Raw genomic sequence first — 26051 nt, forward strand, 5'->3', positions numbered from 1 at the left:
TTGTGGGGGGCTGGAGAGATGGCTCAGTGGTTAAAAGAGCATTGCCTGCTCTTCCAAAGATTCTGAGTTCAATTCCCAGCAACCACATGGTGGCTCACAAACATCTGTAATGAGGTCTGGTGCCCTCTTCTGACCTGCAGACATACACACAGACAGAATATTGTATACATAATAAATAAATAAATAAATAAATATTTTTTTAAAAAAAGTGAGGTTGTGGGCTCAGTGGTGGAGTGCTTGCCTAGCACGCATAAGGCTTTGGGTTCAATTCGTAAGTACGTGTGCGTGCACGCAATGTGAGCTTGCAAACTTTAGAAAAATGCTTTAATAAAATAGTTTCTGCTCCCACTCCACATATACTCATCATAGGGCAACCCAATTATCAAGAGACCCCTTGTTTCATGATCACAACAGTGCATGCTACTGTTTTGTGTCTTTACTTCTCAACATGCCATAATATTCAACTGCATTAAATTTTATAGTTGAGGTACATAAACATTGAAATTAGAAGACATAGATCTAACAGAATTTATACTCTAAAAATTAAAGACCACCAACTTGGCCAAATCATATAAATAGTAATGAGACCCCCATTTTCCTAAAAAAAATATATAGCATTTACAAATATTCCATGTGTGTAGCTGTGTTGAAACATCATATTCATAGAATCTTAACATAAACTATACAATACATATTTAATACATGTTTAGGCATTATATTTGATTTGCATTTAATAAATTTATTTCACTAAAACTCTCACCATGCTTATATCATAGATAACCGTACATTCCTATAGCATAGCACGCCATACACACGAGACTACAAATACCTGAAGAGCTGTTAGGATATTTGCGAGGGCTTGTCCGTAGGTGTCGTGGCAGTGAACAGCAAGAGCCCCTGGAGGGATTTCCTTCATGACACTTTCCAACATCATCTTCATGCTGCCTGGGGTGCCCACTCCAATCGTGTCTCCCAAAGAGATCTCATAGCAGCCCATGCCGTACAACCTCTTTGAGACCTGCGGAAAGGCAAATGCTGGTAAGAAAATGGAAATAAGCTGACTCCAACCCTGTGAGTCATGAGTAAGCATCACCTAGAGATAAAAAATTACAGTGATGATGAGTTTGCTCATGGAAAGTGTTTGCTTTAGTTTACCGGTCCTCTTTTATGGACATTTAAGTTTTAAACCCTGGATCAATATTTTGGATGAAATTGTTGTTATATTGTCTGTTCAAGTTTGTTTTCACATATGCCCACTCATCTATCTATTCGTGTAAACTGTAATTTCATATAAATTTCTCAACTGTAATTTGAAAAGAAGCATTAAAGGTCTACATAGGAAGTAGGTTTCTTTGGGTATTATAACAAAGGTCATGAGACACCAACAGTAATTTCAGTTCTGATGTTAAGTAGCTTAGCAATAACAATCACTTATTAATCCTAGCTTAAATGTTCTATCTCATGGGTGAAGGTGCTCACGTCAGATAAATTTTAAGTTTTCTTTAAGCCTAGCAACCAACACTGCAATGAGAAAGCAGTGTGGGCTGTGCAAAGACAGCATGGTATTTGGGTAGAGGTTCTATAATCAGACAAGTACGGATTTGACTATTAGCTCTCACCCAGATCATCCCTTTAATACTGGTTTGATCATGAGAATAATCTACTGGTGCTTCAATTACTAATTTGCTGAATAAAGATGACAAAATGTTCTCTTCTAGAATGCTTTCCAAAGCCTTGACAGTATGCTCTCAATACTTACAAATAACCATGACATGCTTGGCTGCAAAATAAAATAAAGAAAAGGATTTTTGTTTATTCAACTTGTGCTTGTCCAGAATCACCTTATTCCAGGGATGTGGTAGCTGATGGGACTGATGAGAAAGCAGAGAGGACCAGGACCACTTGTTTGTTTGGTTGTTTGTTTGGGTTTTCTTGTCAATATCATGGATATATGCAGAAATCAAACTAAAATAAAACTCTGGACAAAGAGCCTAAAGGACAGTGGCCACTGGCCTAGAGCTGTCAGTTAGAGGGGAGGCGGTGTGAGTGCCTTGAGATGAAATAACTTGAAAAGGGTGAGAGGGGAGAGTCTAAAATGTGTTTGGAAAAGCACACACACACACACACACACACACACACACACACACACACACACAAAGGTTAGTGGGTTCCAAACCAGTGAAGTGTGAAAGGAAGAGAGCATTCCAAAGCAAGGAAAAGTTAGATGTTCAAGAGAGTGTCACGAGCAAGCAAAGAACAGAAGCATTAAGTGTGAAGAAGGCTGAGCGTCTGTAAAAGTAATCACGTTTCAAATAGTCATTTCAGAAAGAAAAGAATAAATTCACAAAATGTATTAGGCTAGCACAAAGACCTCTGCAGCATGGCCACTGATCGTGATTTTTTAATACTTCTAATCTGTCTGCAAGCCTTCAGCAGCACCCCAGTTGTTATGACATAAAAAAAAAAAAATGAGTATGTAGGTCTTCCATGCTAGAAAAGTGCAATAGGGGGACAAACAGTCTGGTGTCTCCAAGAAGTGGACATAAGTCTTAAGGCCCAAAATCAAGTCCTTTGGAAATATTCCTTTAAAAAGACAATATATAATGGTCTGTGCAGATACATAACACAGTCTTGGATGCAAGTAAAGTGATATAAAACCTAAGCTTCTTTATTTCCTAATATATTTGCCTCTTTAATCAAAGACCTTTAATAAAAGACATAATGAGCTAGTCTTCATTTGAAAAATATTCAGTAATCTTCATAGTTCCAATGAGTGAGCAAAAAAGGAATTACTTCAACAGGACTAAAAGTTCAATTTACATAACTTGGGGTTTACTAATGATGCAACATTTACTGTTTCAGTGTTATATTACAAAATTTAAGAAAAATTACAATCTTAGCAAAAGTTTACATTAATATACTTCATCTATAAATAAGTTTCCAAACTAATTTCCAAAGTAGAGTATTTGACATTCATTGATATGAATTATTGGTAAAGAAGGAGTTAGAATACAATAAGTAGATTTAATAAGCCAATATGCAGATTTTTAATGACTACAATCTATTTCCATAAATTTCCGTTATAAGAACATAGCCCATATAGTAATGAAGATCACAAATGAACAGAAACCCTGAAACACATGCTCTATGTAAGTATGGAGGAGAAAGAGCTGCACACGTGTGTGCACAACTGTCTGACATTGTGAAGAGACATGGGAAAAGCATTTCTTTGGCCAAGGTCATGCACAAGCAAGACAGAATTCTTTACTCTTTAAAGTATCTGAATCATGACTCTATTATCACCCACCTTTAAACTGTTATAGCTGATAGGTCTATGTTGAAATAAAATGACTAGCTATGTAACAAAACACATCTTCAGTGAAAATTTCTTAGCCATACTTCTCTTTGGTCTCTGCTACTGAAATTCAATAAACAATAAACTGTCTAAATTTACCAGTAATACTCATCATTTTACCAGTAACCATAAAGGCTGGAGATATTTCTTACTTCCGCAACTTTCTTTGGTGTAATGCTTCCTTCATATGGACAGCCCAGGGCACAAGACACATACCTACATTGAAAATACAGAACAATATGATATTTCATTTCCAAATTTCCAAATAAATAACAAAAATACATCAAGCTATAGCAGTGGTTCTTGACCTATGGGTCTTGATCACTTTGATGGTTGGAAACCCTCTCCCAGAGATCACCTAAGATAATGCAGTATATCGGATATTTACATTATGCTTCATTATAGTAGCAAAATTGCAGTTATGGAGTAGCAACAGAAATAATTTTGTCATTGGAGGTCACAAGGAACTGTACTAAAGGGTCGCAACATTAGGGAGGTTGAGAAACATTGTACTATAGCATCATATAAATATCAAAAGCAGGAAAGACTAGTTAAATGTATTTGTTTAGAATGTTATAAATTACATATCTAAATAGCCAAGTCTTTAGAATTATATAGAGCTGACATGCAAAAATGAAGTTTCTCTCCATGCATCTATCTGGATATTCTGGCAACAAATAAGATAGAGCCATTATTCATTTCCAACCTCAGGAAGCAGCAACCACCTCAGAATCCACCTTATTTCTCTCATGAACTTATCTAACTTGTTTCAAATAGAGTAATGTCTAACGGGTTTAAAGGTTCTGGATAAGACATTCTGTGAGCTTCCTCAGCAATTCATTTCCACTTAAAGATGGTGATTCCTTTCCATGTTATTATCAAGCTCAATGACAAGCATATTGTAACTATTTTCAGCTTATCACCAACCCCACTTTACCAAAACATCCTCAGACACTCTTACAACGCAGTGTTAAAATAATGCATCATATGTCTGGTGTTCAGGGTGAAGAAAGACACCTGGGGAGTGGGGAGTGGTGGAAGTGGGGTTGGAGCTACAATTCTTGATCTAGGATAAGAAAGCTTCTAGATAGCACATGCTGTGTTTACAAAGGAAGCTAGACTTTGAGACGATTCCAAACTATTCTGAGGCACTCAGAATATTCAGAAAAGGTCCTGAAAAGTGAAATTTGATTTATAGAAATCAAGTTTTCATACAGTGGCCATCAGAGGGAAGGTAGGAACAAAAAGAGAACATACTAACATGTTCATTGATCTAAGCTGTGATTCATTAGAAAACTCAAAATGAAATTTCAAACAGAATTTAGATACTCACTGATTGTCAGATGTAGCTTCATTTGGATATATTAATATGCAAAAAATTTAGGTTTAAGGATGGAATAGATAAGCTGTTTAACAAGCCCATCACACAGTTCAAAAGATAAGGAAGGAGAATTCAAATTTGTTGAAATATAGCTTGCTCTTCCAGTTCTTATATAAACTTTTATCAACATTTTAGATAATTCTTAAAGTGTAACCAAGATACATGAGAAAAATGGCATAGAACTAGAGAAAGTTGTATAAATGAGGAGAAATTCCAATCCAGTGGTTATTACAGTATCGTGCAAAAACTGATTGATTACATTTGTTCTAAATTCCAAACATTAATATGTGACTAAATATAAGACCTAATAAGATCTAAGGTGCCAGTTATATATTTTATATTTTTGACAAGGTTTATCTGTATAGCTTTGGTTATCCTGGAACTCGTTCTGCAGATCAGGCTGGCTTTGAATTCACAGAGATCTGCCTGCCTCTACCTTACAAGAGCTGGGATTAAGGGCATGTGCCACCACAGCCTGCCTCATATTTTCCTTTTAACTAAGTTAAATAAGAAAAATAGTGCCAATAAACAACAGTAAATTGAAATTGTTCAAAACATGCATCCCATGCTTATTCAGCTTGTTGCTAGGCCGTGACTCTGTCCCGCTGGCTCCTAAGGCCTAAATCGCTATATGGGTATTTTCATTCATTTCTCACCAGTGGGCTTCCAAAGTATAAAGTTTTCTGGTTTCACCTCCACTGAACTTTATTTTCATAGGACCTTGCTCAATTTTGTGTGTGCCTTCTTTAACTTATTTATGCATGGAGTTACTCACTACAAAACAAACACAATATTCCACAAACTATATCTTTATCTGACTTTAAGATACTTAAATTGTACAATTAAAAAAAGCATCTTCAACAGATAGTGCTGGTGTAACTAAATGTCAACATGTGGAAAACCGTAAAAGATCCACATCTATCACCATGCACAAACCTCAAGTCCAATTGGATCAAAGACCTCAACATACATTCAGTTATACTAATTGGTGTGGGAGAATTGTCTGTATTCTGTCAATCATGTTTTAAATAAACGCTGATTGGCCAGGCAGGAAGTATAGGCGGGAAAACCAAACAGGAAGTAGAAATGATGCAAGGAGAACAAAAGAATTCTGGGAAGGAGGAAGCTGATTCCTCCCAGTCCTGTGCAGATCACCGAGGAAGCAGGATGTGACCTGCCCTGCTGAAAAAGGTACTGGGTCATGTGGTTAAAATAGATAAGAATAATGGGTTAATAAAAGTTACAAGAACTAATAAGAAGCCTGAACTAATGGGCCAATCTGCTTTATACCTTATAGAGCTCTCTGTGAATTTCTTTGGGGCTTGCCAGCAGTGGGGTACCGGGCGGAAACCCCAACAAGCAGGCCCCAATCATGTTATACTGATCCTAACAGAAGATAAAATGGGAAGTAGACTTGAACACATTGGCACAGGAGACTACTTCCTAAATATTACACAAGTAGCATAGACACTGAGAGCAACAATTAATAAATAGAACCTCCTGAAACTGAGAAGCTTCTGTAAGGATATGGTAAGATAAAACAGCAGCCTACAGACTGGGAAAAGATCTTCACCAACCCCACATCTGACAGAGAGCTGATCTCCAAAATATATAAAGAACTGAAAGAAATAGGAATCAAAATACAAAATAATCCAATTAAAAATGGGGTACAGATCTAAACAGATAATTATCAACAGAAGAAACTCAAATGCCAAAAGACATTTAAGGAATTGCTCAACATCCTTAGCCATCTGGGAAATGCAAATCAAAATAACTCTGAAATATCATCTTACACCTGTCAGAATAGCTAAGATCAAAAACACTGATGACAGTTTATGCTTGGGACAATGTGGAATAAGGGGTGTTGGTGGGAATACAAACTTGTACAGCCACTTTGGAAATCAGCATGGTGGTTTCTAAGAAAATTGGAAGTCAATCTACCTCAAGACCCAGTGATACCACTCTTGGGCATGTACCCAAAGGATGCATGCACATTCATATCACAAGGACACTTGCTCAACAGTGTCCATAGAGGCATTATTCATTAGTAGCCAAAACCTGGAAACAATGTAGATGCCATTCACCCAAAAAATGGATAAACAAAATGCAGCACATTTATACAATGCAGTATTACTCAGCAGGAAAAAAAGATGCCATCTTGAAATTTACAAACAAATGGATAGAACTAGAAAAAAAAATCCCAGACTCAGAAAGATAAACATGGTATGTGCTCACTCATGAGTGGATATTAGACATAAAGAAAAGGATAACCAGACTAGAATTAGCCAATAAGAAGCTAGAGCTAAGGTGCCAAGCAGTGTTTTAATTAATATAGTTTTCTGTGTGGTTATTTTGGTTCTGGGCAGACAGGACAAACAAGTGGCTCCTTCTCCAACAAAATATAAACCTTTAACCTTTAAGTAAACACTGTACATATGAAAAAATATGTCAAAGCAGATGTCTGAGTTTTAGTTTTATGTACCATATTTCGGTAACCAATTATTTCATGTTTTCTTGCAGGCCAAAATCTAGGCCTGTTTAATGGTGGAAGGTAAAAGGTAGCTTTATAAGCATCTTCTGCTACTAGATGGTGGTGCATACACAAGCAAGTTCCTGGAAGGAGACTGTGTGCTGGAAGCCATTCGATAGTCATTCAGATGCTGCCCCCTGTGCACCTAAAAGCAGAGCTCTGAATACAGAGACTCATTATCCCTGGAAATAAGGCTGCCCTCACCTTCCAGGTCAGGATCATAATCTATGTGGCATCTAGCTTCAGGCAGCAACAAGAGCAAGACATACAAACTGTGCAATATGATTTAGATAGATGGCTTGGCTAATTCAAGTTGAAAAATGGATGTTTTGAATAAATGTGTTGGGCTATAAATCATTCCTTGAAGTGAAAGTTGGGGAAGACTGCCCTCCTTTTTTGGCAGTTGGGGAGGTTGGATGCCCAACAGAACTGAGTAGCCAATTGGAAAACGTTGTATAGTGAAGGAAGTCCTTTACCTTTACAGTGAGTGTCTTCCACTAAAGAAATAGATCACTAGTATCTCTGATGCAATATATTTTGGAAACAAAGCACACTTGGTCTAGGTTGCTTTTGATTGACAGGTAAAAAGGTAAATAAGGATTGCACTAATTGTGACGGGAAGAAAGTCTGATGCCTCACCTCTTTCTAGTTAGTAATAAATATTATTTACATTATAAGAACAAGGTATTAGAATAAAACATTAGATTGCACAATTATCTTTGCTTTCTGAACATAAATAAAATCTATGAGTTTTTAAATATTATTTAATTAATAATTTGCCTTATTCTTTAGTCTCATAATTTCGTTTTAAGTTTTTTTCTGGAAAGTTGAGAATAAATGCCACAGACGCTGTTCACAGATATATAGTCTTGCATTCTGTAATCTTTTGAAAATAGATAAATGACTTAGGCTCCTAGTAAACAAGGGAGTAATACACTTATGCCTCACATAGCTCAGATGTCAGAGGTAAAATGGCAGCCCATATCACTCTGCCCAGACACAGATCTTTCATGTTTTTTGCTTTGAACTAGACTTTTTATTTTATAATATACATTTATAAGGACATGAAGTTGGAGGAGGCATGTAAAAGTAAAGAAGAGGTAAGAGGATTTGGATATAATGGGTGATTAACATGATCAAAATGTGTTTGTGTGTGTGTGTGTGTGTGTGTGTGTGTGTGTGTAAGAACGAATAAAATACAAAAATAAAACAGAAAAATAGAATCATATTTAAATTCAGTGCTAAGTTAGGAAAGAAAATGAAGTACTCAAACAATTAAGGATCACACTGCTATAATTGTATTTCTAAAAATGATTATATGCAAGATATTCATCAGTATGGCTATAGGATAGGGTCAATAATCCTATGGAAAATCCAGAAATAAACTTCAAATTGAGATAAAAGAAAAAAAAAACAGTGTGTTGGGAAGCCCACATTTGTCTACATTACAACTCTGCAATAAGCAGAATTGTAGTCCACTGATACGATTTTATGCTGTTTCCTTAACTTTCCAGTGAGAAACACTCTCCTCCAAATATTGTTCACATTTTGAAGTAGACAAAGTATGCCCTTTATTGTCAAGGTAAGAAAGGCTAAACAACTCAGTGATATTTGAATTTGAAGGTTTATAGACCATCTCTCTTTTTTATTGTGGTTATATAATTTAACCTTAAAATAAATACATTATTATGACAATGGGTGTGTATTATCTTGGATTTAAATTTTTTACAAGCTCTTTACATGAAAATTATCTATTAAGCTACAAAGATAATTAGATACTTTTTTAAAAGCTTTATGATAGAAAGTTGAGAAGATAAATTTCAATAGAAAACATGGTGTGGTATACTCTAAATCTGTTTCTTCTCCCAATGGCCTAGGTTTAATTCCAATTGTCACAATTTCCTTCCTCAAAATGTCTTTAACATTCCACTGGTTGGTTTTGTGTGTCAATTGGACACAGCTAGAGTCATGGAAGAGGAAGGAACTTCAGTTAAGGAAATGCCTCCATGAGATCCAGCTGCAAGACATTGTTTTCAATTAGTGATCAATGGGGGAGGGCCAAGCTCATTGTGGGTGGTGCCATCCTTGGGCTTGTGGCTCTAGGTTCTGTAAGAGAGCAGGCTGAGCAAGCCAGGGGAAGCAAACAATAAACAACTTTCCTCCATGGCCTCTGCATCAGCTCCTGCCTCCAGGTTCAAGCCCTGTTCGAGGGCCTGTTCTGAATTCCTCCAATAGATCTAGAAGTGTAAGCCAAATAAACTCTTTCCTTTCAACGGGCTTTTTGATCATGGTGTTTCATTGCAGCAATAGAAACCCTAACTAGGACATGCTTTATTATTATTTTTAAATTTGCAGGGCTGGTGATCATTAAGCCAAACATCTTCCCTTAGTAATTGTTGAATTGTTCCGCCGTTAGGGATTTTGCTCACCTCAACTAAAAGAATTACAAGGTACAGTTAAATCCATTTCCCAGAATGAATAGTAGTATCATCATATCTAAATATTTATATAATTATTAGAAAACAAACGACTGTCTTTCTTCAATAACAAACAATTTATTGCAGAAACAACTCCAAATCTATGCTGCATCTGCTCACCTTGGAAGCAGACAAAAACAAGTGCCGATTTCCCCCCTTCCTTTGGTTCCACCGTGCTAATGGCCTCCTTATCTTCCTGTCTCTGTTCTCTACTACCCTGTTTTCTAATGGCTTGAGCATGGCTCTATTGTAAGAGTCCCAGGACAGTGAATTCAGGAATGACATTACATGATATCTCAATTCAGAGCAGCCATGTAAATTCCTAAAAGAGAAAACTGGCTTTTTGATCTATGACAATTTTTCCTCCTCTGTTGCCCTTAATGGGATTTCTTATAATGAAAGCCAGCAATGTAGATACAAAGCAATATAGTTCCTACATGAAAAGGCAAAGAGTAAGGATCTCAAATATACCTGTGTTTATAGAAACAGCTCTAATTTACTGACACATGTGAGTCTGATACAACACATAACCACATCTGAATAGCTGAATCTTAACGTCAGATTCACATCCAGCTCCCCTGGTATCAATCCAATTCTATATTCCATGGGCTAGAAACGTGGTAATTATAATTAATGGGATGTAAGCACAGTGATTATTATAAATAAATATGGTTCATAGTATATATATATATATATATATATATATATATATATATTCATAAATGGTGGTTTGTAAGTGAACTCTAAAAACAGATACTAATGGAATGAGTTGGGTTTCTTGAGTACCCTCGTACTGGGATGTCCATGTGCCTTGCAGAGCTGATAACCTCCTCGAACCTTCCCATACTTTCTTCAATGGAACAGTTAATATTCTTCTTGCTGAAAGATTCAGAAGCAGCACCAAAAACTGCTATCTCAGTGGCCCCAGCAGCAACCTGAAAGACACAAAGTACAGCCCAATGCTAACATGTTTTAATGTCTTGGAATGGTAGCAGGAGATGGACTACCCTAACGGCATGTCTGTGTTCTCATGTTACCTTAAGATGTAAAGCCAGATTCCTTTCTTTTTTGCCACTTACACTGTTTTGAAATGGAAAATCATTTTGTAGTAACACCAGTATTCCACAAACTACAACCAGTTAATTCTGTCATCATGTTATCCTCAAAACACGTTAACCATAATTATGGGGGGAAACACGTACCCCACTAAAGCCTGCATTTTTTAGGAGAAGATTATTTTGAAATCTATTGCTGAAAGAGAGCAATACAAACTACTTGTTTTTCTTTTCTTCCTATAATCCAACAGAGAATGTCTTGCCAACAGAAAATATTTTCCCAATTCATCACTTGGATTTTGCTGTCTATTCCCTTTGCCCCTTTGTTGTATTTATACCACCATACTACACATGACCACTGTAATAATAATTTCAAAAGTCAAGCTTCCAGCATTTCTAAGATTCATTGGTAAGACGTCATGTTAATGTCTCACTCACTGACTAGGATTTACATGCCCTCATCTCTGATCGCCTGTTAATACATTAAGAAGAAAAAGAATTTATCTTTTGCAACATTTAGTTTTTGTTCCACTGTTTAAATGTGAATTTTGAACAAATTAAATGAAAGTTCTATTTCATTAATAGAAATAATTAGTACAATTCCTTGCCAGGAATGTTAGAACAGAACTTTGCCTGCATTTTTTGTAATCTGAAAACCTCCTGTAACTATTATTGGGCTCATTTTACAAATGTGGCACAAAGTTGTTTGTCATCCAATCTCGGGTGTTAGTAATTTATTACACCATGCTTTGATTATAAACCCACAACTCCCATGACAATATTTATTCTGTTATTAAACATTGTTAGGATATATCCTGAGTATTTTCTGTAATAGAGACCTTCTCTTCTTTGGATGACTTGATGACAGCAACACTCTTTAATTTTATAATACCATGAAATTATATCAAATCAAATGAAGAACAAACACTTCTAACAGCATATACACCAACAGTAATGTACTAAATAGACTCATATAACTTCAACTTCATGAAGCATAGGATCAGATGGAGAGCTTCAAACTCACTGACAAGAGGAATATATACCTGAACGTCTTAGAAACAAACATATGGAAAGGTTTTTGCATAAAAGTAATGTGACTCTTTGCTTATGTGTACTCATTAAAACTCTTATTTAAATCACATAAATTCCTAAATCACAGAATCATAATAAATAAAACAGAAGAGGGATAAGAAAGTCATCAGAAGCTGATGCAATGACAATGACTGGTTTTAAGCCAAGAGGAGAATCCATAGAAACAAAAGACTGGCCCCAAGATATTGACAAAACATTTATTTCAGGAATATTAACAATTATAATGCTTCATCAATAAATGTTTAAGATATACCCTATATTAGATTCTTAATAGGGAAGCACAAAATAAACTTTCAAATTTTCATCCTAAATAAAGAATTATATTTTTATTGTCAAATTCTTGAATAGTTACACTGAGCGAGCTATGTGGGGAACACGATAGGTCCTAACAATGTCGTGGGGAATCTTGATCTCTGTTTTTATGTTAGTTTATCAGCAGAGTAATGAATTGAACATGACAGCATTTTAGCTTTCAAAGATCTTCAAGACAATAAAGGCAATTTTAGAAGAACAGCAGCAGACTTACAGCATGGTGAAAACCCTGAAGATTGGGTATAAGGACAGGATAGCGAACTCCTGGGTACCGATGAATGCCTCTCATCACTTCAGTGTGGTCAGCCATCTTAAATACATAATAGTTATATGTAAGAATAAAACTAAGCAAGGTATCAAAGACATTATTAGCCTTCTGCATGAGTTACACAGAAATATGTTACATAGAAACATAGTTACATAAAAAACATGTTCTACAACTTAATGTCTGAAATGAGGTAGTCACATGTAACTAAGAAAAAGTATTTCTTACTAATATTGTGACAGCAAATACACAGTGTTTTGCCATGTATTCTCCATACTATCATGAGTGGCTAATTCTTGAACTACCAAATGACTGCAAGAAAATTGGTTAAAGAAAATGGCAGAAATCCTAGTTTTCTGTAATCACCCCTTTAAACAGATACTGCTATGTGACTTAGGAAGGTCATGCCTTGTTATAGTGCATTTATGACAGTGGACTATGAACTAAGAGCTTTAGCATTATGTATTAGTTTTGTGTTATTTTAAATCAGCTATGATGCTATTTCTGGTCTCTTATTCTTTTCCAAGTTCTCTTCCCTGTTGATGAAGACATAGAATATATTTATCCATCTATTTGAAGCTGTGTATACTGTGATTGTTCTAAGTAATATTTAGAACAATTATAAGTGTTCTTAGAGTGGAGACAATATTATGTGATTTCTAAAAGTAGTTTATAAAAAGGAGACACAATAAAACACCTGATATTTCAGGAGAAAGCCCCAAATCTCCTATGCAATGGCCATAAAATGAGGCAGGCCTCCACAGAGAATATACATGAAGATGAATAGAGTCACCAAGCCAACAACCAGGGTGAGTCCCTATATCTGGATTAAAGCAACTTCAGATTACTCTAGCCCCAAAGAGTTCAGTTTATGGCTGTGATCCTAGAAACTATGTAATAAAGATAACCACTCCATTAAGCCATGACCAAATTCCCAATCAACACACTTAGTGAATACAACATGTATTTATTTCTAACACCTAGATCTCAAATAACTCATTATATAGTAGTAAAAGCTAGAAAACTAAAAAATAGGTATCTTTGGTAGAGAGGATGCATGTGGCAGCAGTGTAAGCACATAATCTGAGGCTATGGTCATAAAGGAAGGAGGTGACCATACTCAGTCGCATGTCTTTGAATTGGGTTTATATTAGTCAGAACTGATTTGTCTTGAAGGCAATATAAAGGCAGAGAATGGGTATTGAAATAGTGAAATGACTGGAACAAATTCAGAATCAGAAATGAATCTTAGGGTGGTATAAAAGTTAGTCCATCCCTTTAAGAGACAGGTCCTGCCCACTCCCTCCACATCCACTGAGGCAGGCAGCTCTACCTCCAACCCCACTAAATCAGCATAAATCCTAACTACAATCTAAATATTTATCCTTATAGATAAGTGTCGGTTCCACCCTTTGTCAGAGAAATATCTCTTTCCATCAGATGGAGAACATTGTAGAAAACCACAACCAGAGTACAGAGAACAAGTGTACAGTTACAATAAACCATATGTAAATTTATTCTTAAATTATTTTATAATATATAATTTTTTACTCATTAAAAATGTAAGTATATTTGCATAATAATAGGATAGAAATGCTAAATTCTTTACACATAAGAAGTAATGGTTTACTGAATATTTGATGATGCCAGCTACAAATCAAAATTTTTCAGTGCATTTAGAGTTGATTAATATTTTAAATTCAAAATAATTAATGTTTAAAATACTGTTTTTTATGAATACATAGCCCAAAATGTCAGAAATAAGTTTATTACCATTTCAGAAATTATTGTAGATTCTGTCTATATCCCATGCCAAAATGGAACTATTTTATAAAAATCTAGTCAGCTACTCAAAGAGCAATTCTTTTTCTATTAATTCTAGGTATTAAACTCAGGACTTTGAAGATATTGAGCAAAAGTTCTAACACATCAAACAGTGTGTGTATCTCTCTCTCTCTCTCTTTCTCTCTCTTTCTCTCTCTCTCTCTCTCTCTCTCTCTCTCTCTCTCTGTGTGTGTGTGTGTGTGTGTGTGTGAGAGAGAGAGAGAGAGAGACAGAGAGAGAGACAGAGAGAGAGACAGAGAGAGAGACAGAGAGACAGAGAGACAGAGAGAGAGAGAGAGAGAGAGAGAGATGCGTGTTTGCTGAGAATGTATGGCTGAAGAGAAAAAAATATTGAGTGTGTGGAACCTGCTGGCATATGAAAGTTTGTCTGAATATTATACATGGAAAGGTTTGAGCAGATCTTTTTTTTTTTTTTCAATTTTCGTCAACATCACATGTGTACACAATGCGCTGTAGTTCCAGTTACCTTCCAGGAACCTCTTCCATTCCTTTCTCACTAAGTCCTTCTCAGTGGCCCCTCCTCCTCTCCTGTCTCCTCTATTCCCTCTCTTCATTCCTATTCTCATGTGTCTCCTCTTCCACTCTCTTTTCTTCTTTCTTCTTCAGGCCCTGCGCAAGCAGCCAAAGCTGTTTATTCCTGACTGCAATGGTGATGCTGTATCCAGAAGACAGCACTTCACTGCACTCTCCCTATCCTTTGGTTTCTACGGTTCTTCCGCAATATGTCCCCAGCCCCAGAGGGTTGGCAACAGTATTCTTGGGGACAAACACTCAGCAGTCCCTTGCTCTCAGCATTTCAGTCAGTTAAGGGTTCCTGCTTGGACAGGTGCCCATTGCTGAAAGAAGCTTCCAAGGCCAAGGCTGAAAGGTGCACTAGTCCATGGGTATAAAAATAAATATTTACAGGGTGACTTTCCTGCAAGTGCGTTTGACAAGACATTGGGAGCAAATTACCAAATAGGTCCTGTGACCAACCATCTGTTTTTAACTACGCCTTGAATTCCAGAGGCATGAATATCTCCCCACTAAGCAGACCTCATAACCAACCAGGAGGCAGTTGATCATCCCCAAAACATCCGTGTCACTAATGTACCAATTATCACGAAGCTGCGCTAGGCAGATCTGTATTGTAACATGCAAGGTCTATGGAGTGGGACTCAAACCCCAAAACAATCAAGTCATTGTGGCAAAATACCAGTACCCTCATCTATCCAGACAGTTCAATATTGTAGCATGCACTATCTATATCTAGGTTTGATATTAATTCTTCTTCAAAAATCTGCATATCACCTTCTCTCACTAAGAAAGTATTAAAAAGCATTGTCACACAAAAAGGCAATTAATGCACGAACACTGAAGGAAATATTTTATGAAATGATCTCTCACATTCCTCTCAGTTTTTAAAATTATTATCATACTTAATTTACAGATACATGTCATATTTATATATATAATATAATGAGTTAATTTTTATCATTAGCCATAGCTAAATAAAATCTGGTATCATAATTACTTTTATGAAAGAGGGTCCTCCAGTCTTATATCCTCAGGAAGGAAGCTCCTTACCAGTGGGTGTTATTTATTCTTGGTATGTTCATAGCATTTCTAGGTATATCTAGTTATTAATTCTTTTAACACACTATCTTAATTTTTTCCAGACCAGACCTATACATATGGACATATATAACTGTCCTTTCTCCCTGCTCACCAGTATCTTTGAAGTATTTGCTTTTGTCTAGCATCAGGACAGAACAGTATTCAAATCTTATTGAAACAAAACAATAATGCTGGAAGTTTTTGTTTAGAGTCTCCTCTGGCCAAGTCTGCCAGTGCTACTTTCTGCATGCAGGGATACAGTAAGTGGGAAAGAAGGGCAGATAGGAGAATATGCAGTTTCTTCAACACATGCCATCGATTAGAGGAAAAACATGAATGATGTGGTTTCAGACCCTATAACTCAAAACTCAATATGAATAGTAATTCTTCTTAAAGGTAACATTTGGAAACTTGGTAATGAGAAACAAATGAGAGTCGAGTGCTTCCTGACAATCCTGGGTGAAAGTGCTGAAGGCAGCTATGAATAGCGCTGTAGCCTGGGTCCTATAACCACGTCCCGTTCCTAGACGCCAAGCACAAACCTCATCTATCTTAGCCTCAGTAGCACAGGGGAAACCTTGGTCTGCTTGAAGAAGTAAGACACTCTTAATAAATCATAGCCTTACAATAACAAACACAGGAAATCTCTGGAAAATTGAACATCCTTTTTTTTTTTCTACCCAATACCCTGCTTGACTGCCAAAGCTAAAACGATCTGACACCAATCTCACAAAACTCAAGTCCAGAAGCCTTAAAACTAATTTGGTCTGGTGTATAATTTCCTGTCCTTCCTTGTTCAACTTGGCTTTTGTATGCAAAGGACCTTTGTAGTGCCGTCTATTGGGTGGAACGTTGATGTGTCTCAGAAGCTTCCATGACAACCACCCCTCCTCTTCCCTTGTGAAAACGAAGAGATTCTAATCATAATCCGCTGATGTCTACAAATGCTCATTTTTATATTACAAGACAAACACCACCTAAATGGATTTGTGGGCGAAAAACTGTAACATTAATGTCTTAGAGGGAAGAAATGAAAGTCATTTTTTATTCAATAACAGTTCAGGAAGATAAACATAGCAATTATACATTAGTTATTCTTTATTAGGGTCAATGCCTTTGGACCACCTGCCTGCTCTTCCCATATTAAAAATAACATGTTTCCAACATCATTCTGAAATAAGGGCAAGAAGTTCCAAACTTCCCAGTATAATTTTCTTCCTGTTCCTGTGCAATTGTGTTGCCTGTCACTATTATGTACTATGCACTATGCCTTTTTATATGTTAATAACATTGCAGCCATTGTTATTTCCCTTGCATGAAAGCATGAGGTATTTTTAAAGTAGGGGGTAAATTGCTATCAGTGTGTTTTGTTAGTAGAGTTTTGCATTCTTAACACTTTAAACCTACAACACTGTGGAGAGCTGCAGCAGAGAGGATAAGCCTGGGTTACTTACTCACTGCTGATCAGACATTATCAAGAGAAAACATTATGACAAAAGTAAGGTCTCATAACCACAGAAAGCATTGCTGTCACTTGTAAGATCGAGGCTTGGCTATGATATGTATGCTGGAGGTTTCTGCTTTAGTAACAGTGAAAGCGGATCATCTGAAGGTGCCAGCTTGCTGAATGGCAACCTGCTCAGCATATGCTGGTTAGGCAGTTCTACCAGATTATAACTCATTCATACTCACCTGCCTTTAAAAATCCCCTTGTGTGTTTTCATTTTCCCAGCAACTGTATCCCCCATCCACTTTTACATTATAATTACAGTGTTATCCCTACACTGTTATTCACTTTTGAGTCTAACAAAGAGCTCTGTATAGTTTTTAAAACAGAAAAAAGTGAAAGCACTAAATGGGAGAATGAATAAGTGGAAAGGATCCAACACATAGAGAAATGAAAATGCCTTGCCACAGCATACCAGATACGAGTAAAAGTCAGGTCTCAGATTTTCTACTTCATCAGAAAGCACAAGTTAAACAACAGACATAATGGTATCGCCAAAGTGCAGGAAGCCTGAAGGATATGGGGAAGGTGTGTGTGTGTGTTTAGACTCCCGGATTACACCATTCTTTCTTTTTTATTGTTTTTATTGAGCTATGTATTTTTCTCTGCTCCCCACCCTTCCTCCCCACTCCCCTTTTACCCTCTCCCATGATCCCCATGCTCCCAATTTACTCTGGAGATCTTGTCTTTTTCTATTTCCCATGTAGATTAGATCCAGGAATTTCTCTCTTAGGTCCTCTTTGTTGTCTAGGTTCTCTGGGATTGTGAATTGTAGACTGGTTTTTCTTTGTTTTATATCTAAAAGTCACTTATGAGTGAGTACATATGATATTTGTCTTTCTGGGTCTGGGTTACCTCACTCAATATGATATTTTCTAGATCCATCCATTTGCCCACAAATTTCAAGATGTCATTATTTTTTCCACTGTGTAGTGCTCTGCTGTGTAAATGTACCATATCTTCTTTATCCATTCTTTGTCAAGGGGCATTTAGGCTGTTTCCAGGTTCTGGCTATGACAAACAATGCGGCTATGAACATAGTTGAGCACATGTCCTTGTGGTATGATTGAGCATCTTTTGCGTATATACCCAAAGGTGGTATTGCTGGGTCTTGAGGTATGTTGTTTCCTAATTTTCTAAGAAATTGCCATACTGATATTCAAAGGGGCTCTACCAGCTTGCACTCACACCAGCAATAGTTGCATCAGTCTGAGATTAGTCATATTAATGCTGGAGCATGATTAGCATGAATTTACTTCAACATATTTGTATTTCAAAGAATATACGCATATAATCTCTAGTCTTTTTCATGTCAAACTTGAACAATAAAATAGCTCAGATCCATTATTCTGTTATTCTAAAAGGTTTTCAACACAATCATCTCAATTATTATGAAATTATTACGGTACACCAGAAGTCCCCAAGTTATTTCTTTTTGGTCTTGTGTCTCCCACAGCCCACTGCATGTAGGAAGCTCAGTCTGTAGACTCTCTAAAAGAGATAAATCAGCAAAACAGCCAGAGTAATTCCAAATAGGCAACGTAAAAATTCAAAATCAAATATTTCTGAGAGAAAATATATCTCTACTTGAATTTTGTCAATTACATATTATGTACAGACTCTAAAACATAAACATAAAAGATAATTATAAAGGAACAAATTTTAAGATCATTTCAATTACATAATAATAGGAAGGGAATTAGTTGGTAAGAATAAGGGGTCCCCTGGGAGAAGGAAGTGATAGGAAGGGTAATAAAGAGTGAAAATTACTAACATTCATTGAATACATCTATGAAACTGTGAAAGAGTTTAAAGGAATTTGAAATGTTTCCAATTAGATACAGAGGTGTCTTTAAGGAGACTAAAATGTTTTTGAAATTTTATCTCTATATTTCATGGGGAAACAAAAATTTTGATAAAGGCAACAAACTAAAATAACTAAATATAAGATGAGGTACAATGTTTTATTATAGCGTTTCATCTTGATTACGTTTATACATTTAAAGACAAAGGAAATGGAAATCTTGTTAATGGAAAGGTAACTAATCAAGTTAATTAATTATATTATTGAAAACCAGAATACATAAATTTCTGAGTAGAATAAATTTTAGAGTACAGGAAGAAAAAAAGCTAAAATAAAATTCGATTATACTTACACTTAAACATTTAAAGAGCTCAACAATAACATTGCTGGAATCTTGTCAGCTTTGCTTTTCCTTTGACACAGTAGTAAAAGTACATCTTAGAGAAGAAATTACTATTTAATTCTGTGTAATGTAATACACTGTTACGAACATGATTTTTCTATTTTTATTGATTATTAATTGTAATCAAGCGCAGGACAGAAAGTTAGTTCCTACTATGACAACTCTGTCTAATTTTTGTTCATGCATTCTTATCTTTCTGAGACAAACAAAGGAGTTTTAAAGATTTGGGAATAGATTTCAAGCAGTCATTTGCCTTAGAGTACAGTGAAGTTAATCACTGATTTCAAAACACACACACACAAACACACCCACACACACACTACACACCCCTTGCCGCTTCTGACAGAGAAATACAGAGATCTGCATCATCACTCTAAAGATGTGTTGATGCCCACTGATACAGAAATAACGCTGGCCCAAGATAGGAAGGAAATTCACACTACAACACAAGTAGCTACCATAATACAAATAATATATGCTCTCTTTATTAAAAGAAAAATTGCATACTTGGATAAGCATTTTAATAGAACAACTTACAGAGAGAAACAGTTTCTGTGCTAATGAAATAACACTAAATACCTGATGACCACGTTTCCTTTTTGGAGTACATTAGCTTGAGTTGTGAAAAGAGACTTCGTTTCCCTTCAAACATAGAGATTGTGTAATAACAGTGTTAAACTAAGTCATGTTCAGCATGTCCTATCCTGCATTAGACCCTCCACAATGAGGTTGGAGTGATTCTCAGGTAAGTGATTTCCAGTCTTTATTCTCTCTTGCTTGGCCTATGTGTTGGGAAGTGTCGGGTTCTTGCCCAATAGATATTGTTAAGAAGGCCATGCCTATGATATGCCTTCATCAGCTTCTCCCCCGTGTCTGCCTTGCTTAACCTAAGCAGTAAAAATGGGCAAGAGATGGGCTGGAGAGGCAGGTTTCTTTCTTCTCATTTTGCAAGCTGTCGTCGTGTCAGCAGATTTTGCTCACGTATACACTCAGTTGTTTTTAAGTCAAACAATTTAATAAAGGAAATGTGTTAGAGTGAGGGGAGTATGAACAGCCCAGGACTTACCATGCCAGGGCTAACATACGTTTTCTTTTAAGGGGTTTTAGATTGCAGGCTTTATTCCTCCGTTGACTACATTTACCTTTTAATCACTACCATGAAAAAGAAAATAGTTAATTATTTCTATATCAGTTTTGAAAATAAATCTGTGACACTTGAAAAGTGATGATTCCAACGACATTTCCTTTGTCACTTATCTTCCAGAAATCCATACTTCAATTTTAAAAAAAGTGGTGTCTTTCTTCCTTCTTTGAAACTTGCTGGGCTTTGTAACTGTCTCAAATAACAGGTTATGCCAGATCAATGCTATATAGATTACAAGCTTAGCTATAAAATGCATATCACTTGTGAATTGCTAAGCATCATCTTAGATGTCTAAAGGGAACACACGTGGAGAACCTTGTAGAGAATTCTGAAAACTCTTAGAGAATAAGTAGCAACCAGCCAGTCCCAACTCCCTCAACCCCTTGTGCCCTCGAGTTCTGCTCTAACCACCATCTCTTCTACCACACTAGTCCCTAAGAAGTCTCTGGAATGCTTAGTACAATTTTAGATGGATGGTTTATGGTTAAAAGACATAAGCAAAACTTATTATTATTTTAAGTCACTGAACTTAAGGACTATTTCTTATGCACACTGTGAAAACCTGTCTGATTCAGCTATCAGGGAGAGGTGGCAATTTCCAGTGTTTGAGTACAAGCATGCAGACATATTTGCACACACAAAATATATGGGATAATCCAAAGATGTTTCTGTTGCCTGGAAACATAACTATGTCTCAGAAACCAGCAATGTGGAAGCACCCTGTCCCCTTTCCCTCCCTTCCTCCTCCACTCTCTCTCTTATCTCTCCAACATTATTTTCTCCCTACCATCTACACTCCATAAGAAGAACAAAGCCACAAAGACCAAGGCAGAGCAGGAACAGAAGATATAGTCTCCTACATTTCATAAATGCGCATTTAAACCTGGTATTCCAATCTAGTAAATGTACCTGCATTTCAATAAAGAAATGAGCATATGGAAAAAGGCTACAGAGATCTTCTGGTTAATGTGTACCTTGACCCTACTTTTACGTGTTAGAGTGACTTGAGAAAAAAAAGCTACATTTTTTTTGTTTGTTTTTTTGAGACAAGGTTTCTCCGTAGCTTTTGGTTCCTGTACAATTTTTTCTACTCTCATAAAGAGTAAATAGGGATCATGAGAGAGGGTTGAAGGGGAGGGAAGAGGAATGAAGGGGAGCAGAGGAAAATGTATAGCTCAATAAAATCAATTAAAACAAAAAAGAAAGAAAAAGAAAAACGCACTTCTTTCCCTTCTGGGAAGACTTTTTACCCATTTATTCCAGTAGGTTAAAACTTCATCAGGAACAAATAATATTTATAACCAATCCATTTCATATGATATAATATATATATATATATGTCTGTATGTATATGTACAGAGTTGCACGCCTAATTGATTCTTATTTTCAAAATAGCATTCATTTTAATAATATAGATAAAAATATTTACAGATCAAAAGAGAAAGTTAATGACTAACACAAAAATTTAGATCACTTTAAAAATTATGATAGTCACAATAATTTAAATAGCTTACTATTAAGAGACACATGCAGGAAGTCTGTTTTTAATGTGCTTTCTTTCTCATGCTAGTGTGTGTTCCATCTAACTGAGGGGCTACCTGGACTAATTTCAAGAATTCTTATATTGCATATCACTCTAAGGAAATCTCTTTCCAGATAAGCTATAAAGAACATGTATTTCTTAATGGTAGGCATTCTATCATCTGTGATCATTTAAATTATAGGTGCAGGATCCTGTTTTATATGGCACCCTGCTACCGTGGAACTTTTCTTTAAGCTATTTGAGTTAGCAGCTTCTGCCAAACAAAACAGTAGGAGGGAAACCGTAAAAAAAAAAAAAAAAAAAGCTTTAAAATGCTAAAAAAAGAAGTAAGTGAAGAAGCAGCAATCTAAACATAAACTGGAGAACTTATTCCCATGACCTACGTCTGAGACAGAATTGGCTCCAGGGAAACACAGAACTCACAGAATACCAAAAGGAACCACAGACATTGTCTTTAGAACCAGAAATCAACATATAACAAGTTTCTATATCAAAATTTATGTCAAGTTCAGACATTCTTTTGAAAGTTTCTACTACATGATGTTCTTCTAAAAGATAATTTAAAAAGAAAAGTTTTTGAATGTAAGGTCAAGGGAAATCTAAAACAGCCACACAATGACGGCCAAACTACAAGAACATGGGTTACCCAAAAGACTATCTTTAGAGAAACAGTTGCTATGTTGTGTGTAATATAAGGCAAGGCTAGGAGACTTTGAAAGATGAAATTTGTGGTATTTGTCTTTGATTCAGGCACACTGCTCTTTTGTGGCTATATGATTTATATAAATCACTTTCTTCTTTAGATGCATGTAACCAGATGAGGCTTAAAGTAAACACATATTAATAGAGTCCCTATAGAACATAGTATTGAACATGAGTCTGGCCCTGCCGACATGCACACACAAGGACCATTGATGTGACTGACCTTCTGTGGTTACCCACAACCATCCTGTACTGCAGGCATCTGTGCTAGGATTTCCAAGGTTCAGAGAGGTTAAATCACTTAAATGCATGGCACACTCTGGATAACGGCACAAATCTAGAACCATCTGTCCTCAACACAGATGTTCTCGGGAGCTATGTGAAACAATTCAGTCACTTATTTAATATTACCTTGAGCTGAAATGGGCTCATTAATTTTCACAAATTCAACTCAGGACCAAATGCAGAATAAAATCCATCAATTTATATGCTCATCATGTGTATTTAAGCAAGGTCAGGAACACAATCCCGTTCCTACTTATAAAAAGACTCAATTTCTTTTTCTTTTGTCTATATTTTCTTCTCATTAACTATAAGAGAATAAGTATGGCCTTTTAGGAATTGTTCTGTCTTTATTCTTTCAGATGTCTCCGTGACCATCATAGATAGGTCTAAAGGATAGTCTATCAAATAATTTCTATTATCATAAAATAGTAGTAGCATGAAGCCATCAACATTATCATATGAGAAGAATATTTTGTATGCAACTTTTTAAATCACTGGAAAATTAAAGAATTTTGAAAATAGAAAATTTAATATCTGAAATGAAATTTTGGTTAAATTTTTTTCTTAATATTAACAAGATTTAGAGCTAATTTTATAACTATGCCAGTGTGTCCTATCTCTTTCCAGCTATAGTCAAATACGTAAAAGAGCACAGAATGGGCTGCAAACCAAGCAACTTCAATTCTTAAAGATGATGAAAATTTTTTGCACCCCTTAAAATTAATGACAACTTGTGAAGTATAGTTGTTTCACAAAATAACCAAGGAAATATGTTTCTATCAAGTAATGCTTTCCTAAGAAAGATAGTTGTATACTTGATTACATAATAACAGATATATAGATAAAAGGCTGGGTCAGTTGCCTATGCAGATAATTGAAATAATATGTTACAGTTCTTTCAAGAAGACCTTTTAATTATTCATTTCACAGTAGCTTACTGTGTATCTACTAACTATGGCCCAAGCACTGAGGATGGTGAACAAAAGAGACACAGACATTATCTTCAAGACACAGTATGAATAGCAAATAATCAGAGATTTATAAGTATATAAAGAGTTTATGATCATAAACAGCAACATTGAGATGAAGAAAAATCACTCTCTGATAGGGAATGAGAGCAACTCAGTAAAGAGTGAGTATTGCTGATTGCACGGTGTTTTCTTTCACATCAAATGCGTTGCAACAGAAAGGATTCATTGTTTTCGTTATTTCACATCGTCCTATTAGCACTGGAAGAAAATACAGAAACTGAGGGATGTGTACAGTGCCTTGCAGAAAGGGACCTGTGTCTGAAAGCCAGGAAAATAAGGACGAGGATCAGTTCATACTAGCAGGAGTTTCAGCAAAGCAAGTTGCATCAATGGAGCTTGTGGTGAAAAGGAAAACTGGGGTCACAGAAGCAAAGACTTGAACGTGAATACTCCAGCCTTTTTCAGAGAGAGGGGATTTTTTATGAGTTAGAATGTGTTTGTTAGAGCTGATATTCCTAGAAGCCTATTCTGGTCACTTTAAGTAAGATGTGAGAGAAAGGAAGAAACAACGCTCATGTGTTCCATGTAAGGGAATGTACAATCTGTGGTTTTGTGGGTTGCTAATAAGTCTGTGGAATTGAAATAGAAAATAAATATAGAATATAGTAGAGATTAGCTTATTGCATAGTTATTTTGTGTGGGTTTGTTTTGAGTGTGTGCATGCACACATGTGCACATGTGTATACACATGTGTAGGTGTGGGTATGTTATAATGTGCAAGAATTAGCTCTATTCTTTAACTATGTGGGTTCTGGGGGTTGAACTCAGGTTGTCAGATTTGATCCAAAGTCCCATTACCCACTTAGTCATCTTGCCAACTCCAGAAACATTTTTTGGGCTTTTGTTTTGGTTTGATTTTTGTTTTACTGTGGACTGAATGCTTGCACCACCTTCCTCCAAATTTCCTTGTATTAGTCCTGACAAGATCGTGCTTGAAATGGAGTACTCTGAACAGTCCCTTCATCATCACGACAGAGCCCCAATAATGAAATAATGCTCTTGTAAGAGGAGACAGAAAATGGTTTCCTTCCTTACTCTTCCGTCTACCAGATGAAGATGCAACGTAAAGACGGAGATGTGAAAACTGGAAAGCAAGACTTCACAGACAATCGACTGTTAGCATCCTAAACTCTGGTTTCCCGGACTCTAGAATAGATCTCTAGCATATGAACCACATTGGTACTCCATTACTCTAGCCATCACTAAACAGGACAGTAACAGATTACATATACAAAGCAACCCCTTGGAGAATCAAGCCTAAGATTCTGAGGGGAACCCAGAATCTTGTTATATACAAAGCAGTGTGTGATAGTGGTGAGCCTGTATTTGAATACAATAAGTCTGAGATGAAAATTTCATATCCAATTGAAGTTTATCAGAAAGATAAACCTTTTCTTCCTCAACAAAGGAATTTCTGGTAAAAGAAGCACAGTGAGGGGAGAGAGTTTAGGCAGGGAAGAACAAGAAAAGCAGAGAGTCAAGGGTACCAAACTTTAGCAGGCAAGACAAGGTGCCACAGATAAGGGAAATAGAATGATATGAAATTGGCTGAATAAAGAAGGAGTATAGAGAATAATGGAGACTATGGAATGGGATCAAAAGTAACCAATGGAATGAAGCACATGGGAAAATGGTGGAGTTTGGGGTATCATAATGATACTGGGTTACGAAAGGTGAGGCTATACTGGTCACTGATTACTAGTTATGCTTCAAAAACTCTAATC

General features: G+C 36.2%; 1 protein-coding gene across 4 annotated transcripts in view; it reads right to left on the reverse strand.

Moving 5' to 3' along the window:
* Positions 1-26051, reverse strand: part of Hmgcll1 (3-hydroxy-3-methylglutaryl-CoA lyase like 1) — a 114666-nt gene that overhangs the window by 46944 nt on the left and 41671 nt on the right. For 3 of the 4 annotated variants that reach the window (XM_075965221.1, XM_075965224.1, XM_075965223.1), the window contains 4 exons: positions 12417-12512; positions 10530-10678; positions 3508-3571; positions 830-1018 (listed from right to left, as the gene is read on the reverse strand). In XM_075965221.1, coding sequence (XP_075821336.1) covers positions 830-1018; positions 3508-3571; positions 10530-10678; positions 12417-12512 — 498 coding nt within the window. The remainder of the gene's footprint in view (positions 1-829; positions 1019-3507; positions 3572-10529; positions 10679-12416; positions 12513-26051) is intronic. The other variant, XM_075965222.1, reaches the window with a different exon arrangement.

Source organism: Microtus pennsylvanicus, chromosome 3 (genome assembly GCF_037038515.1).
Source record: "Microtus pennsylvanicus isolate mMicPen1 chromosome 3, mMicPen1.hap1, whole genome shotgun sequence".
Classification (NCBI taxonomy): Eukaryota; Metazoa; Chordata; class Mammalia; order Rodentia; family Cricetidae; genus Microtus; species Microtus pennsylvanicus.